This window comes from Cupressus sempervirens, chromosome 3 (genome assembly GCF_028749045.1).
Source record: "Cupressus sempervirens isolate cs-2001-9-10 chromosome 3, ASM2874904v1, whole genome shotgun sequence".
NCBI lineage: Eukaryota > Viridiplantae > Streptophyta > Pinopsida > Cupressales > Cupressaceae > Cupressus > Cupressus sempervirens.
Window position 1 is genome coordinate 50,105,155 of NC_143120.1, and position 19,793 is coordinate 50,124,947.

The 19,793-nt window shown below is 35.9% G+C and overlaps 1 protein-coding gene across 7 annotated transcripts in view; it reads right to left on the reverse strand.

Annotated features, from left to right (window-relative positions):
- The window catches only part of LOC149564736 (truncated transcription factor CAULIFLOWER D-like), a 248,965-nt gene extending 231,225 nt beyond the window's left edge, over positions 1-17,740 (reverse strand). For 2 of the 7 annotated variants that reach the window (XM_089818302.1, XM_089818303.1), the window contains exon 1: positions 17,273-17,711. In XM_089818302.1, the coding sequence (XP_089674428.1) occupies positions 17,273-17,454 (182 nt within the window). In that variant the 5' untranslated portion in view covers positions 17,455-17,711. Of the gene's footprint in view, positions 1-17,272 lie in introns of all 7 variants that reach the window. The other 5 variants (XM_089818300.1, XM_089818301.1, XM_089818299.1 and 2 more) reach the window with 5 other exon arrangements.
- Positions 17,741-19,793: the final 2,053 nt, after the last annotated feature.

Consider the following 19,793-nt stretch of genomic DNA (forward strand, 5'->3'; position numbering starts at 1 on the left):
GAAGAAGTAATGTCTTAGGCTGACTCGTATTTGAACGGATAATAGTCGAGGATCGCCATATTTTATATTTTAGGCAAGATGTACCTGCAAGTCACTACTACAAATGTATTGTGCTAACACGCCCCCTTACAGTTATCCATGCTCATAAAGATTGTTTCATCAAGTTCCTTCTATAACATTTCATTCAAATCAAGTTCCGTCTGGGGTCCATTCAGTTCTATTTCTTTAGGTCCTACATTGTTCTTGCATATTGGATGGCTCAACGCTTGAGAGATAGATGGCATGATGTCCACCAATTCCTTTCTTGGGGTTTACACCAGCTTGAGAACATGCATGGTCTCTGGTTTATCGAATTCTGCTCTCAATAACCACTCTATTGATCTTCTCACATCTGTTTCCTTAAATTTTTAAGATACGTTTCTTTTGGAGAAAAACCACACTCGGACTAAAAGTGTGCCAGTGAAACAGACCAATTGCTGAATTGGTAGAACACTCTAGAACCAAAAGGAATGTTTTTAATTTCATAGTTAGTCCATATGGGTTGTAGCTTGTTTGTTTGTTCTTTTTGTTTGCTATACAGTGTGTGAGGTAGTAGAAAACATTGAGTTTGATACATGCATCTTTAAAGTTCCTTAGAGTAACAGTAACTAATTATGCAAACAAATAATGGAAAATCATCCATACGAGATATAAGGGGAAAGGGGAATGGCAAACTTAGATTGATGAAACTCCTATGCTCTGCAGAGATTTTAAATTTCTCATATTGAAGGGTTGATAAACCAATCAAGGACTAATGGTACAGTCATAACTAGAGGATTATGATGAAAATCCTTGGAAAGATGTCTTGCAAGTTTAATGCAATGGTAGTTGTCAATAAAAAAGTTGAAGAGTTGCTGGATTCACCTAAAACCTATAAATAACGGCTAAACAAGCCAGCAGCTTCTTCTCAAAAGCAATATTTCAAAGCTTGGGTCGATACAAGATGAAGTGGGGACGACGAAAAAAATTCAAATGGAGATCGAGAGGGCCAAACTATGAATGGATATTTAACTTAAAGGAAGCAAGCAACTATCAATTGAACTCTGGAGACAAGAATAGCAGTATTTCATGTCATTAGTATGATAAGAACAATATAGAATGTTGGTGTCGCAAACTTTCTCATTGAGCGGTGCTCAATCAAAGACCTCCACAGTGTGAAGCATTGGTGAGTGGAGGTAGTGGTGAAGTGCGGTGATTGGAAAGAGATTACAGCAATCACATGAATGGCGATAATGATTATTTCTTTCATCAACAACTATGTCATACATTAAATTAAAAAGCAACAATGAAATAGTTCCAACTGTGTACCACAGACCGCTCAATGATCTGCACCAAGCACGATGAAAAAAGAAAGTGGATAATGTAAATTTTTTTCTTAGGTATTAAAGACAACCTCTTTTGGGTGATGTACAATTAATTAAAAGTTTCTGGACAGCATATTATTTATGATAAGTAGTTTTGACAAAGTTTCCAATATTTCATATAGCTGAACCAAGCCCGCTGAGATACAATATAACTTTACAGGAAGGTTGGTTAAGCGTGGTGACAGCAAGGTTAATTATTGTTCATTGTTCATATATTGTTTCATAAAGCCACTCATAAAATAGTCTTTGAATGCCTGAAAAGTTATTTGGGCATCGTGGACACAACAGCAGCATATCAAGAGCCATCAAATATAACCTCAGATGTGACAACGAGCTCTCAGAAGCTTCAAATTTAACAGAAGTAACCTCAAAATTGGAAACTGAGCACGCGAGAGGCTCTGCACAAAGGAAGCTGTTTGAGCGTATGTTTTTTCTGAGCCTGTCAATCAACTTCTTATGAACAAAATCCCATTTTAAATCTTCTGGAATTTGTATCCTTAAAGTAGTGAAGCGGGAATTAATTTGGCAGATGACTTTCAAATGGAAAATGAGTGGATACTTTAGCAGATACAGCAACAAATAAAATGAATGAATGTTTAAGGAATGATCAGAGAGTTCTGAACAGAAAAGAATGATGGTGGAAATAACATAGATTAGTATAAAAATAATATGCAAATATTCAGATTTTCAAAATTGTGCAACACAGTATTATCATTGATCAACTTAATTAAACTCTAGTAAGTTCTTTACTCCCACTCATGATCCATAATGATCAGATAAAAATCTAATGCTTAATCCTTTCACAAAGCCTCTGTTTATAGAGATTTCATGACAATCTAAAAATCTGCAGGAATGCATTCAATATCCGTGTCAACAATATTGATGTATGTTGGAGAGAACTCAATATGCAGAGTACTGGATGGTACTAGATTGGACTTTGCAGCATTTTTTTCAAATGGACTAGTTAAAATTGGTTGACAGTGGTCGGTGGACAAATTATCAATGCCAACAGCTAATTTGGAAATAGAAGAGGAAAGTTGCAACAGCTTTAAAGTTTAAACAAATAGCAGAATATTGTAAAAATCAGTTACGATTACAATTCCAAATAGCTCTAGAATAAAAATTCGCAGTATAGTTCGACTTAAAAAGTTGCTTTATAAAATGTTTTCTTATTAGAAATTACGGTTATCTCCTCCATCGGACTACTTCGATTTGTGGTTGGTTTCATAAAAGAAGCAGCTGTCTGTGCTTTGTGTTTGTACTTTTTAATAATTCCCGTAATCTAGTGTGAACCTCAATTTCACAATCATACCTTTATGTTGATTTGTTAGGAAAGTAATTGTGCCAAATTTAGAAGGAAATAAGTAACAATTAGAAATTCAGATATACAGAAGTAAAATAAGATAGTAAAAATAGCAAACTCACAACACAGAAAACAAGATTTCATGTGGGAAATTCTTTTGGGAAAAAGCCCACCACTCAAAAGTCCGAGCAACCTTTTGTATCTGTAAATAAAATTTACATACAACACTCCGGATTTTTTCACAGGACCAGATTGCCTTACAATCAACCTGACATTCATCATACATTCTTCAGGAATCTTGCAGCCATTTATCCACATCGCAATTTGTTGCAGGATTCAGTAAACAAACGGTTACATTACAGAACGGTCTACCAACCGTCAGTCACAACAGTAACAGTTTACCAGCTAAAGCACCCATCATAGTTGAGAGGATCATCACTACCTTCAGCATCACTCACTCGGATGCCTCCAAGCATCCTGTCAGTCCCTTTGCTATCAAACACCTCTAGTCACTTGGATGCATTCAGTCATGCGGACTCCTTCAGTCACCCAGATACTTCTGGTATCTCCCTCACCACATAGGTGTTGTACATGGCAGTCACCAAACGATAGCCACCATACACTTGGTTCAATACTTGAAGCACCCGTACACATACATGCTTCATACACAATGCAGCTACCATACAGTACAATGCAGCTACGTATGAGTCACTCCAACCATCTCCAACTTGACGAAGTACACAGTTACTCAACATGGCTAACAAGAGTCAAGGGCTTTAGGCTCCATGGAGCTAGGGCACCATTTGAACTTATTTGTGTTCACAAGCTTTGTCAATACATCTCCAAAATTCTCTCGAGTGCAAACCTTTTCTAAATTTACCTTCCCATCTTCGATCACGTGAACAATATTGTGCGTCAATGTGCTTTGCCCTGGCATGGAAAGTAGGATTCTTTGCAAAATGTATTGCACTCCGAAACGATTGTAATTCTTCTTGCATCGTAGCCAACATCAAAACACAAGCGCTTGAGAAAAACTACTTCCTGACATACACAAATAGATACAATGGACTCTACCTTAGTTGTCAACAATACAACTACGCTTTTGTTGAAATATTTAATGCAGGTAGGTCGATTGCCCCTAGAGACAAACACCCACCTACTGCCCTAACACCCAGCAGAACGATCAAAAACATTAATGTACGGTAGGTGAGTTCAAAATTGAAAAATGAGAGGCAAAACATTTTTGGCAAGAGACAAAAAGAATGAACCTATTTTCATTCAACCAATTGAAGGAGTTGAAGAGTTGCAGAAGAGCAGGTTGCAGAGCTGAGAAAAGAAATCGATCAGCAAATCAAGTCAGAGTTCAGAAGACAGAAGGAAGTATGTTTTCGTGTCTGCAATTGCCCGTGTTTCCTCTTGTTATTCTGTAAGTTCGTTGATTTTGGATTTGTCCTATGAAGCAGTGATTGCTCCAGGCATTGTTATATGCAATAATTAGAACTGCAAGTCTTAAGTTTTATCAGTTTGAAGATTTTAGGGTTCTCTAGTTGCAGCCGAATGCACCCAGATTTTGTAATAGTTTTATCATATTTGAATAGCAAGCAAGCAAGCATACTTGGCAATCTATTGTTTTTCTTCTATTTATCATTGCATATTTTGCATTTAAAAAGTTCATTGTTGAAATCTTCATCCTTTGGCTCTCTGCATTTTAATGGTAGCCTGTTATACTGCCCACTCGGTCTAGTCTTAGACTGGATTACATCTATTCAATTATTACCGAGCTCACTTAGCATCCTCTTTTGTCGAGCACCACCTTGCAGTGGAGACAGAGCTCACTCAGCATCCTTTGCTACCGAGCTCACTTGGCATACACTTGTGCTGAGTTGCCCTTGTGTGTTGAGTTCACTCGGCTTCCTCTTGTGTCAAGCTCACTTGGCACTCTCTTCTGTCGAGCATTGTCAATCAACATTAGTTGTCGAGAAAATTTTTTAAAATGTTGTGATTTATTTTTTACATTGTATCAGAGCTTTGAGGCCCCACATCCACAGTGAGTTAGGGCATTTTTTTTTCTAAGATATTTGCCATGGCAGGAGATGTAGGAAAGATATGGCAGTAGCCACCGTCATTTAATGAACAAAATTATGATACATGGGAAAAGAAAATGAAAACCATAATGGTTGCAAATGACTTGTAGGAGTTTGTGGTTAATGGGTTCAATGATGTGACAGACCCAACTCAGTATGCTACCCTTACCAACAATCAAATGACTCAACTGAAAGAGTCAAGGACAAAGGATGCTAAGGCATTAAGTCTGATCGAGGCAACAATGATAGAGACAGTCTTTCCCAAGATTGCAGCAGCAAATTATGTAAAGGAAGCATGGGATATCCTCGAGACAAACTTCAAAGGAACTGATAAGGTCAGAGTAGTAAAGCTACAGATGATTAGAAGAGAGTTTGAGAACCTTCAGATGAGGGATAATGAACCTATTGCCGAGTTCAGCTCACAAATCTCCACTTTGATAAACCAGCTCAAATCAAATGGAGAAGATTATGATGAGCAGAAAATTGTAGAGAAGACATTGAAGAGTTTACCTTAGAAATATGACAACCTTGTGATGACCATAGAGGATGCAAGGGACCTCCCTAGATTGACCATGGATGAGTTGATGGGAACCCTTCAAACCCATGAGCACCGGATAAATAGATCAACAACTACTTCCCAAGAGCAATCTTTCAAGGCTCAAGAGAATTAAAGATGTAGGGGGAGAGGAAGAAGTCGCTCCAGTAGAGGCTAAAGAAGTAGAGGTCGTGGAAGGAATGGTCAAAGAAATGCTAGTGCAGAAAGCATAGGACAAGCAAGCAACCAAGAGGGAGCAAGCGCCTCCCAAAACAGCTCTAGAGGAGGTAAGAAGAATTACAACTCCAACAAGAGCAATGTTAAATGCTACTACTGTCATAAATATGAGCATTATGCAAGTGAATGCTAGAAAAAATAGGGTGATCAATCAAAGCAGAATGCTAATGTGGCTAATGTCAACATGGGAAATGCAAACAATCTCATAGCCTTCATCATGTGTAACATTGGTAAAGAAGGCAGCCCTGAGGTATGGTACCTGGAAAGTGGATGTAGTAACCAAATAAGTGGTAATGAACGTTTATTTTCTTTCATTGATAAGACTTTTAAATCTAAAATTAAGATGGGAAATAATAGAACCATTCCAATAGTGGGCAAAGGCTCTATTATGGTCCGCACCAATCAAGGTGAAAAGGAGGAGATATAGAATGTGTATTTTGCCCCTGGTATGAAGCACAATTTGATGAGTGTTGGAAAACTCATTCAAAATGGATACGAAGTCCTGATGGAAAATGACAAGTGTGTCATTCATGAGAAGGATGGGAGTAATGGATTACTTGCAGCAGTCCAAATGACAAAGAACCAGATGTTCTCGTTGAAAATAGAGGCATGTTTCTCTTCTCAAGTCAATGTTGCACCTCCCAAGCATACATGTACAGCAGTACATCAGCAATCAACTCTTAGGAGCGTGATTGAAGACCTCTCCAAGAAGTGACATCTCAAGTATGGACATCTTGGCTTTGTTGGTTTAAATTTTTTGTCCAAGAAAAGAATGGTAGATGGTTTGCCAAGCATAGTAGATTCCTATGACAAATGTAAGGCTTGTATTTTTGGTAAGCAACATAAGCTTCCCTTTAATTCTGGAAGAAGGGCTAGAGCACCATTAGAATTGGTGCATTCTAATTTGGTAGGCCCTATGCAAACTACTTCTATTGGGGGAAGTTCTTATTTTATGACATTCATAGATGATTTCAATCGTAGGCCATGGGTGTATTTTTTGAAGAACAAATCTGAAGCATTTCATAAATTTGTTGAATTTAAAGCACTGGCTGAAAAAGAATGTGGACACTATGTTAAGGTCCTAAGATCAGATAAGAGGAGGAGAGTATACCTCCAATATGTTTGTAAATTTTTGCAAGAAAAATGGCATAAGAAAATAGCTTACAGCCAACTATACTCCGCAACAAAATGCAGTGGCTGAGAGAAAAAATAGGACAATTGTTGAAATATACAAATGTGTGCAAGAAGAGCCCACTGCCTTAACATGGAACTATGCAATTGAGTTCTTCAAGAGAATAGATATACATACAACACTAGATCGTTTGTTGTACTTCGCAATTCCTTTGATTGTCAGTTCTTGTCATGTCCCCTATTCAAATAATTTAAAAAAAAAAAACTTTGTTAAGGCAGGCAGGCTCCAAAAAGGTGAAATTTCGGAAAAAGGGGTTAATCTTTGGAAACCAATGGACTAATTAATAAAAATTATTATTAAATTATATTTTATTAACCCCTCTTGGACGTGAGTTAGGGTTATGCCCTCTTTAAAAGGGGTTTGGAGGCATTTTGGGCTCATTCTACATCTTGATTCTTGCTAATTTTCTTGTTGTTCTTCAGAGGCTGCCAAACCTGTGGAGAAGGAGACCCAAGAACGGGAGTTTGCAGGTTTCCAGAAAGGCTAAGGACGGGAGTTTGAAGCCATTCCATGTGCATGCTCATACAGAGTTTGCCCTTGTGCTGAATAGTGCCGATTTGGGTGTTTTCGGGGATTGTTTTTGGTTTGAATTTGGGTTTTCAGTTGAGTGTTTTCATATCAGTTTGGTTTGCTGTTGTATTTCAGACTTTATGATGTTAAAATAGAGCTGAATATATGTATTGGGTCGTGATTAAACTTCTGAGATAATTTATGAGTGTTTTTTGGTGTTTTCGGGCATTTTGGTGTTAATTTCGGGAGCCCGATTGAGCATAGTTTTTGCTCTACATTTGTGATCTGTTGTGTAAGGGCTGTACAAATCTGGAAATGTCATTTTGTAGGCTGTTATGCTGCTGAAATTTCTGTAAAAATGTCCATTTTCAGATTTATTAACAATTTGTGAAGTTGTGAAGTTTTTTTGCACTAATTTGGACATACCCGATTTGGGTTTTATTGGAGAATTGACAGATCTTTGTAATATTGGTTGTTTGATTTTAAAGTTCTGATTTGAGGCTGGAAATATCAAAAAAATTAGTAAAGGGACATTTCAGTGGTATCAGAGCCGTGATCTTGCCAGCCTGAGGGTTTGTAGAAGTTGCATGTCAGTTTTAACAACTACCCAGATCTTGCATGTCAAGTTTTGATAACTACCCAGATCTTGCATGTCATATTTTATGATTGCATGCAACTAAGTGAAAGAGAAAAAAGATATTTGCAGCGAGAAAAGAATAAAGAAATTTTGATCAAACCCCCAGTTGAAAGCAAAAGTACAAAATCCAAGGAAGAAAAAAGTATGGCTGATCCAGATGAGATGGCAAAGAAATTCTTCCAAGACATCCAAAATACTCAGAAGCAAACAGTGGATGGTTTGGCGGAAACTAGAGAGGCTTTGCGAATATTGACAGAAAAATTACAAGGAATTGCATCTATTAATGAGAAAGGGAGCACTTCAGAGGAGCCGAGAAACGGGAGATCCACACCATCTAAATCATCCAAATCTATTTTCTTGCCTGCAGATGAGCCACCAGTACCAAATCCAGCCATTAATCCAGTGGAAGAGGTTACAGGTAATTTGATTACATTAAGAGCTACTTACAATGGCTTAGATGATGACTTTCGTAGTTCAGTTCCTTTTAAAGAATATGTGGATATGATGAACGCTTTGATGCCCAAGAAAGAGAATAGGAGGGAGCATGACACAAGTGGAAGAGAGCTCAAAAATAAAATAAGCAAGTTTACAGCGCCTACTTTTGATGGAACAAATAAAATTTCAGCTAGAGCATGGCTACAAAAATTACAAACTTTCTTCACACTTAACCCCATGAAAGAGAGTGATACTATTCAATTTGCAAGTCTACACTTGGAAGATGCAGCCTATGATTGGTGGTATCATGGAATGACTACTCAAGGTCACGATCAGGTAACTACATTTGAAGATTTCAGTCAAAGGGTGATAGATAGATTTGACCTCAAGGATGATGAAGAGTACTTTAAAGAATTGTCAAAGTTGAAGCAAACCAAATCAGTTAATGAGTATGTAGAAGAATTTCAAAAAGTGGCTGTTATGGTACCTGATATGAGTGAAAAGAGGATCGTTTATCTTTTTCTTGATGGTTTAGAAGATTCTGTTAAGGGTTTGGTTAAGGCTTTCTCACCCTCAACCTTACAGGAAGCTATCAAAAGAAGCTTGCAACTTGAAACGTGCGTGCCTATGAAATCAATCACTAATCAAAAACCCCCAAATCTTTGGCAACATAAGGGAAATTTTCAGAAAAAGACTTTCCCAACACTACCACCAAAAGATGTGACAAATGTGGCAAAAAAGAAGGTAGATGAAGAGACTAGGAGTGAATTACGAAGGAAAAAACTTTGTTTTACTTGTAGAGAACCATGGGTTCCAGGACACAGATGTTTGGGGAAAGGTCAAGTGCACTATATTGAAGTTGCTTCAGAATCTGATTCAGATGAGCATGAGGAATTTCATGATACTAAGGAGGAGGTAGAAGAAGAGAAAGTAAAAGAAATCGGCAAGGATGGCACTTTAGCAGCATTATCAGGAGTCCCAAGATACCATCCCTTCCGAATTCGAGGGGTACTAGCAGGGCAAAGGTTGACTGTTCTTCTTGATAGTGGGGCAACTCACAATTTTATTGATGAGGGATTTGTCATGAAAAGAGGGCTTAAAGCAGAAGATTTTGAGGGATTCAATGTTACTGTAGCTGATGGATTCACTATGCCTTGCACACGGGTGGTGAAACAACTCAAGATGACCTTAGGAGATTATGAGTTATGTGATGACTTCTATGTGGTTGGTATTGGGGAGACAGATCTTGTATTGGGTGTTCAATGGTTGCACTCTATCGGAGGCTATTACATGAACCATCAAACTATGGAGTTTAAATTTCATTCCAATGGGAAAGAAGTCATATTGAGAGGGTTATCAAATGGAGCACCTAAGGCGGTCTCTGCAAAGAGGATGGAGAGGACTTTTCGAAGAGGACAAGTAACATGGGCAGCAGGAGTCATAATCCAACCAACAAGCTCTCCCAAGAATCAAGGTAATTTCCATTTTGAAATTCAAAATATTCTTGATAAGCATAGTATAGTTTTCAATGACTTGCCTCCAGGATTACCACCAGATAGAGGTTTTGAGCATGTTATAGAGTTAGAACAGGGTGCCAAACCAGTTATAACAACCCCATACCGCCATCCAAGAGGTTATAAGGAAGAAATTGAAAAAACTATTAAAGAACTCCTGGACATGGGATTCATAAGGCCTAGCTCTAGTCCATTTGCATCATCTGTGGTACTTGTCAAGAAAAAGGATGGTACAATGAGAATGTGTATAGACTACAGGGCTCTAAACAAGAAGACCATAAAAAATAGGTATCCCATACCACGCATAGATGAACTCATTGATGAGTTACATGGTGCTGTATACTTCTCAAAAATTGACTTAAGATCAGGCTACCATCAAATCCGAATGAGGAGTGAAGATGTGGAAAAGACTGCTTTCAGATGTCACTATGGGCACTTTGAATTTCTTGTTATGCCATTTGGACTCACTAATGCACCAGCAACATTCCAATCTTGTATGAATAAGGTATTCAGTCAGCATCTTCGAAAATTTGTTTTGGTATTTTTTGATGATATCTTGATATACAGTAAAACATGGGAAGAGCATCTAAAGCACATAGACACTGTTTTGGGAATCTTGGAGCAGCAATCCTTCTATGCTAAGCTATCTAAATGTGAGTTTGGTTTGACAGAGATCCTATATTTGGGACATATTATAAACTCTAAAGGAGTACAGGTTGATCAACAAAAAATCCAAGCAATTTTGGATTGGCCTCCACCCACTAATCTTACACAGTTGAGAGGTTTCTTCGGGTTGTGTAGCTACTATAGGAGATTTGCTAAGGGATTTTCTCAGCTTGCTGCCCCCTTGACTGATTTGACAAAGAAAGGAGCTTTTGTTTGGACAGAAGAGGCACAAAAAACATTTGATAAGCTTAAGGAGGTAATGAGTTCATGCCCTGTGCTTGCAATTCCAGATTTCTCTTTACCTTTTGTTGTTGAATGTGATGCTTCAGGAGAAGGTATAGGGGCTGTTATAACTCAAAGGGGACATCCAATAGCATTTGAGAGTCAAAAATTAAATCAATCAGAGAAAGGGTACTCCATCTATGATAAGGAAATGTTGGCAATCATGCATGCACTTCATAAGTTTAGACAATATTTGGTATGTGGGAGATTCATTGTAAAGACAGACCACAATAGCCTCAGGTTCTTCTTGAACCAAAGGGATTTGAATGATCGTCAACAAAAATGGGTAAGCAAATTGCAAGCTTATGATTTTGATATTGAATACATGAAAGGAAAGAATAATGTGGTTGCTGATGCTCTCTCAAGAAAGCCCACTTTGTGTTCCTTATCATCTATCTCTGCTGATTGGAAAGTCTCCATAATTTTAGAGTATGCTAAAGATTCATTTGCCACCAAGATTTTGGATAAGTTAGTGGATGATAACAGGTACAAGGTTGTTGATGAATTGATTTATTACAAGAACAGGATCTTCTTAGTACCAGGGTCAAAAACTAAGGAGAGGATATTGAGGGCTTTTCATGACACACCTTTGGCTGGTCACCAGGGATACTTCAAGACATACAGGCAAATTCGAGAGCGGTTTTCATGGAAGGGTATGAAGGAGGATGTCCTTAAACACATTAAGGAATGTATGGTATGCCAACAAAGCAAGAGTGAGCAAAATTTTTCTGCAGGGTTGTTGCAGCCACTTCCTATTCCTGAACAAAAATGGGAAAGTATTTCCATGGATTTCATCACTGGGTTGCCCAAGGTTCAAGGTAAGGATTGCATATATGTGGTGGTAGATAGACTAACTAAGTATGCACATTTCTTTCCTATCACATCTGATTTCAAGGCATCACAAGTGGCTGAATTGTTCTTCAAGGAAATTTTTAGATTACATGGTTTGCCTAGAAACATTGTTAGTGACCGGGACAGTAGATTCCTTAGCTCTTTTTGGAAGGAGCTCTTTCATTTGGCAGGAACTGAACTCACTCCCAGTACTAGCTATCACCCTCAAACAGATGGACAAACAGAGATAGTTAATAAATGGATAGAAGGATATTTGAGGAACTATGTTTCAAATCAACAACATGCTTGGGTGAAATGGTTACACCTAGGGGAGTATTGTTACAATACATCTCATCACATGTCTATTGGTATGCCTCCTTTTCGTGCTCTTTATGGTTACGATGCCCTTTCCTTTGTTGATCTAATACTTTCCGATAGCAGAGTACCCGCAGCAAGTGATTTCATCAAGCAAAGCCAAGACATAATAAGGTCCCTCAAGGATAATCTACAACATGCACAAAACCAACAAAAGATATATGCTGACAGGAAAAGGATTGAAAGATCTTTTGAGGTGGGAGATTTGGTATTTGTTAGGTTGCAGCCATATAAGCAAAGCACCTTGAAGAGAAGTGGGGCAGAGAAACTCAAGCCAAGGTTCTATGGGCCTTATAAAATCATCAAGAAAGTAGGAGAGGTAGCTTATGAATTGGAGCTCCCACCAAACAGCAAAATACATAATATTTTTCATGTATCTTGCTTAAAGAAGGTTATAGGCCAGCAAACCATAGTATCTACAGAATTACCACCTCTTGATGATGAAGGGAAATTAGTTTTGATACCAGAAGAAATTTTGGATACAAGAGAGAAAAGGTTGAGAAATAGGAGCATCATAGAGCATTTGGTCAAATGGAAAGAATTACCACTAGAGGATGCAACTTGGGAAGGAGAACATATTCTTGAGAATTCCAACCTTCATTGCTTGAGGACAAGCAATATTTGGGAGGGGAGGACTTGTCATGTCCCCTATTCAAATAATTTAAAAAAAAAAAACTTTGTTAAGGCAGGCAGGCTCCAAAAAGGTGAAATTTCGGAAAAAGGGGTTAATCTTTGGAAACCAATGGACTAATAAATAAAAATTATTATTAAATTATATTTTATTAACCCCTCTTGGACGTGAGTTAGGGTTATGCCCTCTTTAAAAGGGGTTTGGAGGCATTTTGGGCTCATTCTACATCTTGATTCTTGCTAATTTTCTTGTTGTTCTTCAGAGGCTGCCAAACCTGTGGAGAAGGAGACCCAAGAACGGGAGTTTGCAGGTTTCCAGGAAGGCTAAGGACGGGAGTTTGAAGCCATTCCATGTGCATGCTCATACAGAGTTTGCCCTTGTGCTGAATAGTGCCGATTTGGGTGTTTTCGGGGATTGTTTTTGGTTTGAATTTGGGTTTTCAGTTGAGTGTTTTCATATCAGTTTGGTTTGCTGTTGTATTTCAGACTTTATGATGTTAAAATAGAGCTGAATATATGTATTGGGTCGTGATTAAACTTCTGAGATAATTTATGAGTGTTTTTTGGTGTTTTCGGGCATTTTGGTGTTAATTTCGGGAGCCCGATTGAGCATAGTTTTTGCTCTACATTTGTGATCTGTTGTGTAAGGGCTGTACAAATCTGGAAATGTCATTTTGTAGGCTGTTATGCTGCTGAAATTTCTGTAAAAATGTCCATTTTCAGATTTATTAACAATTTGTGAAGTTGTGAAGTTTTTTTGGCACTAATTTGGACATACCCGATTTGGGTTTTATTGGAGAATTGACAGATCTTTGTAATATTGGTTGTTTGATTTTAAAGTTCTGATTTGAGGCTGGAAATATCAAAAAAATTAGTAAAGGGACATTTCAGTTCTTCATGCAAGGGGTAACTTCAATTTGCATCATATCTCGCATCACATAACATTACTTTGCATCACATAGTATCTCATCGCATTCCTTTTAACTTCGCAATTGAAGTTCTTTACTTATATCAAACATATTAATAAATTCTTCCTTAGTCGGCTCACATATCATCCTTAGAGTCGGCTCATCAAGATTTGATAATTAAAACAATTCTTCAAGTCATTCAACATAGTTTACTGACATGCTCTGTTCTACACTGTGAAATAACTGCATCAGTATTTCCTCCATAACTTGAACTAGGTTGCTCGTATGAACATGCGCATTGGTATGCATCATTAGGATGATGTCATGCATCTAGAGTTAACTACGCAAGAGAATATTCCGCTATCGACAAATCTTGTCGTGCTGTTGTAACATTGTCCAATACTTAGACAATTTTCCTTCACAAATAATCATAACTAAACTGCAAAACTTATCTTGCCATAAATGACAACCACATATCTCAGCTTATTTGATTGATTGGTCATACTGCCAACAAAGTCTGCATACACTCCACATTATTGACATATTCCTAGTCTTGCATCCATTTGTGACTAGGGTTCATAGAATGATCGCTAGAACCAAATCCATAGAGAATGAATGGATATGCAGAATAACATGCCTTGCTTTAATTTGATTTCCTTCATATTTTCGTTTTGTAGGACAAAAACTCTAAGGTTGAAGTAGTCAAATATTGCTTGTAATGTTAATGGGCCCTTGGTCTACAGATGAAGTTGAAAGGTTCTCAATGAGCCCACCAAGGAGTTATTGTATTCAGATCTGAATGAGTGTAAACTTTTATTTGTTCTTTGCACCAATTTTGTATGTTCAAAGAAGATGGAGAATGAATATAAAAATATAATTTGAGAAATTACCAAAAATAAATAAATAAAATATTGAAGAATAAGAAATTAATTAAAATGAGGTGTTTAACAATTCACTTTTCAGATTGAAAAATAAAGATAGATTTTGAGGAGTTTTTTTTTATTACCTTGATTGACTGGTGGTAGTATTGCTGTGATTACTAAAGTTATATTTAGACTATTATGATTATAGACTTGTATCTTTTTTAATTCAGTGTATTACCTCATTTGTAACCTCATATATATATATATATATATATATATATATATATATATATATATATATATATATATATATATATATATATATATATATATATATATATATATATATATATATATATATATATATAAACTTCAGACTATGATTACTGATCACACTAATACATTTCCTATGTTTAAAAAATAAAACACAAAAATTAATAAATAAACAAATGTAAACATGTCAAGAATCCCCCTATAATCTGAAGTTTCCAATGAACTGCCAATGTCTGTAATTATTGTGATGCAAATGCTGCGAATTTCAAATCATAACGATATATGGCTGCATGTGAGATATTTTGTATTTAATAAGAAATCACACCCATATTCCAATAAACCATAAATCATACCCATATTCCAATAAACAGGTATCAAAGGAAAAAAAACCGAATAACTCATACCACTCTTAATAATTAATTGAAAAAATCATAAACCAAAAATCATAAACCGAATAACTCATACCACTCTTTATAATTAATTGAAAAAATCATAAACCAATAATAAACAGGTATCAAAGGAAAAAAAACCGAATAACTCATACCACTCTTTATAATTAATTGAAAAAATCATTACCTTGATTGACTGGTCGTAGTATTGCTGTGATTACTAAAGTTATATTTAGACTATTATGATTATAGACTTGTATCTTTCTTAATTTAGTGTATTACCTCATTTGTAACCTCATATATATATATATATATATATATATATATATATATATATATATATATATATATATATATATATATATATATATAACTTCAGACTATGATTACTGATCACACTAATACATTTCCTATGTTTAAAAAATAAAACACAAAAATTAATAAATAAACAAATGTAAACATGTCAAGAATCCCCCTATAATCTGAAGTTTCCAATGAGCTGCCAATGTCTGTAATTATTGTGATGCAAATGCTGCGAATTTCAAATCATAACGATATATGGCTGCATGTGAGATATTTTGTATTTAATAAGAAATCACACCCATATTCCAATAAACCATAAATCATACCCATATTCCAATAAACAGGTATCAAAGGAAAAAAAACCGAATAACTCATACCCCTCTTTATAATTAATTGAAAAAATCCAAACTTCAGTCGCGACATTATCTACAAATGTGAATCCCTCTTATTTAACACAGCTCTCAAATCTTTTTCAATACATGTCTCACAGAAAACAATAATAATAATAATAATATATATATATATATATATACACTACAGAGAAAAAGAAAATAGAATTAAATCACACATAAACTAAAATATGCAAAATGAGGCACTTTTCCCGCCCGCATTAAAATCTACTCATTTTGAGAAGGTACGAGGTACACTAAGTTTTGTCGAATTCTACCTAATAGAATCCTCTCTGCAAATGCGCAATGATGGCTTGCAGGTCTTAATTACGAACGAGCTAAAGTATAGCAAGTCTAAGATGCGAAAATGGAGACTGTAAAAAAATGGCAGTCAAAATGTCTGAAAAAAGGTGAACAACCAGAGTCGTATTTGATGGAAATCGTGATGTTTCATCAGCCTAGCGATTCATAGAGGGTGTAAACCCTAGTTCAAGATTGTGATCTGATTTGAATTTCTCCAAGTAGAAAATCATAGGTGGGTTTTAGAGAAATTGACTGAAAAAATTTGAAAAAATTTAAACAAATAATTTCAAGAAGAATTTATAATTTTTTTCGAAAAAATTGAAGTAGTAGCTCTGCCGGAAATAATTGATAAATACTTGCTTCTTATTTATGAACAGAGATGAGACGGTCAATTTATATAAAAGAATGATACGATGTTTCCTTAGAAAACATCGTAAAGAATAGTAACATTCTATTTTAGAGAAGCAAAAGACAAAAGCAAACTAAAGCTAATTAGAGATTTACAATAGATAACCATTAACTAATCTTCCCAATTCATGAGGCCAAAATATAGATATAGATATTCTTATAAATATAAGAAAGAAGATAAAGAAGAAATGTATAAAAATTAAAAATATAAATCTACATATGTTTAGGAATCTTATTTTAAGATACGCTAGAGATAGAATAAGAATTTAGTATTTAAAAATTAAATGCAAACATTGTTTCCACCCCTTCTACGGTAAATCATAATGATGTCAGTATATGTTATGCATTTTAGAAGAAACTACACCTACTCATAACATTTTCAGTAAAAACATGTGTCCTGGTGAGGCTGGAGAACTCATTTTTTCTTTTTCTTTATATGTAATCTAAGAGCTATAAATTATATTATAAATTGCGTGGAAGAAGGGCGAACTGGCTAGGGAGCCAAAGTTATTATTTTATGAGATCTAAATGACTCCACATTATGGTATAATATTATCTAAAACGTGTTAAACCCATCTGAGTCTACAAAGCTCTCAAACATTATAATACTATGACAAGCTGTGAGGCTCTCATTTGGAACTCTTAGAATGAAATCTAAGTACTCACAATTGATCTATTCTGGATCTATCTGTGTGTAATTATGAATCTTTAAATTTCAAAATGTTCGCACCTCGGTAGAGAAACAAAAAGAATTTGTCGTTTGATTAAGATTACAAACCAGAGGGAAAAGGGGATATCTTACCTGGGCTTCGCAGACTCGTAAATCTTGCCGGTGGGCGAAAAAATGATAAGGCCGACTTCCGCATCGCATAGAAGTGAAAGCTCCTTAGCCTTCTTCAACAGTCCGCCCTTGCGTTTGGAGAATGTAACCCTTCGATTAACAGGGTTCTGAATCTTTTTCAGATGCACCTTTCCCCTCGCCATTCTCTTCCCTTCAATTCGTGGTTTCTGCAGAGGACAAGAAAGAGTGTTCGCACAAGCAAAAGCTCTCCACCACTCAAACCCCCCATATGAGAAGCTACACGCATTTGTATTTTATTAAAGTGGACCCCGTACACCTAGTCAAACAACTTGCTTAACGAATGACGTGCCCTTGGCGTTAACAGCGCCAAGGAGGCTGAAATCGACTCGATGGATGAAACTACTAATGGTACAATATTATTATGGATGATACTACTAATGGTACAATATTATTTTGGACCAAAGAGGAAAGCATGGTCGTAAGCATCTGGCGGACAATGTGTAAAGTGAAAATTTGACAGATTCCTCTGGCCTTCCGCGATTTCATCAATGATGGTGCAGGTCCCACCTTTTCCATCTATGTCAAAGGTTAATGTAAATTTACGACATGTATTTGAGTTCTCTATTTTGGTTTGACATTGAAAAGGAATAAAAGGTGGGGAAAACACTTCTAAAACATGCGAGTTAGAAATTTTAATAAGAAGAAAACAAACATGTGTAAAGATTATATGAGATAATATATAGTATGTTGTGGAGTATATTGTCCGGAAAAACACTTTAGAACACCACACAGTCTAAGGGGTTCATTTGTTTGCAAGAAATGAATTAGAATTGAAATCAACAAATTTTCTAAAATTTCTAATTCTCAGTTTTGGTGCACCAAATTGGAATTGAGAATTAGAATTCACATTCACATTTTGGACCTGAAACGAGAATTTGATATTCCACCTTAGGAGATGGAATTGGAATTGAACATTCTAATTCTCATTTAACTTTTAAATATTTGATCTAATTTTCAAGTTTGCTTAATCATGTCATTCAGTATATTTTTAGTGTAGCACGCTTGCTCAGCATCCCACGCAAGATCAATCCATAGGGTTTGTCCCATGTGTTTTTCTCTATTTCTCCTCGTTTTAGAGATTTGGTTGTGCTTGGGTACCTCATCAGGCCTTATTTGTCAAGAACCAATTATACTTTCAGCAATAGTTTCTAGGTTTTTAGCTACTCCCTAAGTTTATCTTGGGGGGGGTGTTAGAGTAATTAGATATTTTCTAATTAACTCTAGTTTGCTTAAGCTAAACTTTAGGTATATAATAATTAATTCTTTTATTAATTATTATTATGCAACCTAGGTTAGACCTTTTTTAGGGTTTTGATCTCCTTTATAAGGATGATCTCTCTTTGTAAATTTTAATCATTCAGTTTTGATTATAGCAATCTCTTTTTGGCTCATCAAGAATATCTCATCTATGGATCTCACAATTCCTGCCTTCATAGCTTTTTGCTTCTCTCTTTTGTAATAGGTGTTTGCATGCAGGTGATTCTTGAGAGTTTTTGGGTTGATCGTTCATCAACTTCAACAAAAATAGCCCAAACAAAGGAAGTAAATCTTGAGGATGTTAGTGATGACACCAAATCTTGAACCTTAAGTGGAACAAGATGAAGAGAGGCTTCTGAGAGTTTTATCTCAAGCAAACTCCAAACTTGTTATTGAAAGTGCTTGTTATGATGGAAAACTTGAGATTAATGTAGTGTTGAATTGGATCTCTAAAATGGACAAGCTCTTTTAGTATGAAAGTACCCGTAATAATATGATGGTAAAGGTAGAAGTCACCAAGTTGAAGGGTCATGCTTTACTTGGGTGGGATCATTTGTAGGCTGAAAGATAGAAAAGAGGAAAAAGAGAAGATCAAGACCTAGGAAAAGATGAATGGTAAGACAAAGAAGAAGTCCCTTCTTGCAAATTACTAGGTTAATATGTTGCAAAGATTGCAAAACATAAGATAAAAAGATATGATAGTAAACGAGTGTACTAAGAAATTTAATAAATTAGATATTGAATCTGGACATGTGGATGATGAAGTCGAGAAGGTAGTTAGATACACGAATGGTTTGAGTACATTAATTTAAGATGAGATTATTTATGTTAAGTTGGATAGTGTGAAAGAATCCTATCAATATTCCTTAAAGGTTGAAGACAGGTTGGTAAAGAAACACAATCAAAGACAAAGATAGAGATGTGGTAGATTTTAAAGGAGAGGCAAAACCTATGAAGAAAGTAGTAGATCTGACAATGCAATACAAGAAAAAGGTAAAATATGTTGAGATTTAATTGAAAGAGATCATTGAAAGAGGGAGATTGTTGAAGAAGACTATGTGTTTCAATTATTGTTTTGTCAGTGATGTCAAACTTACTATTTGTTGGTAGACAAATGCTTATAAGATTCAAGTACTATCACTTAGTTGATTGATGAACATGATTATAAGATGTAACAAAAGCACTTAGAGGAAAGGTTGAGTTA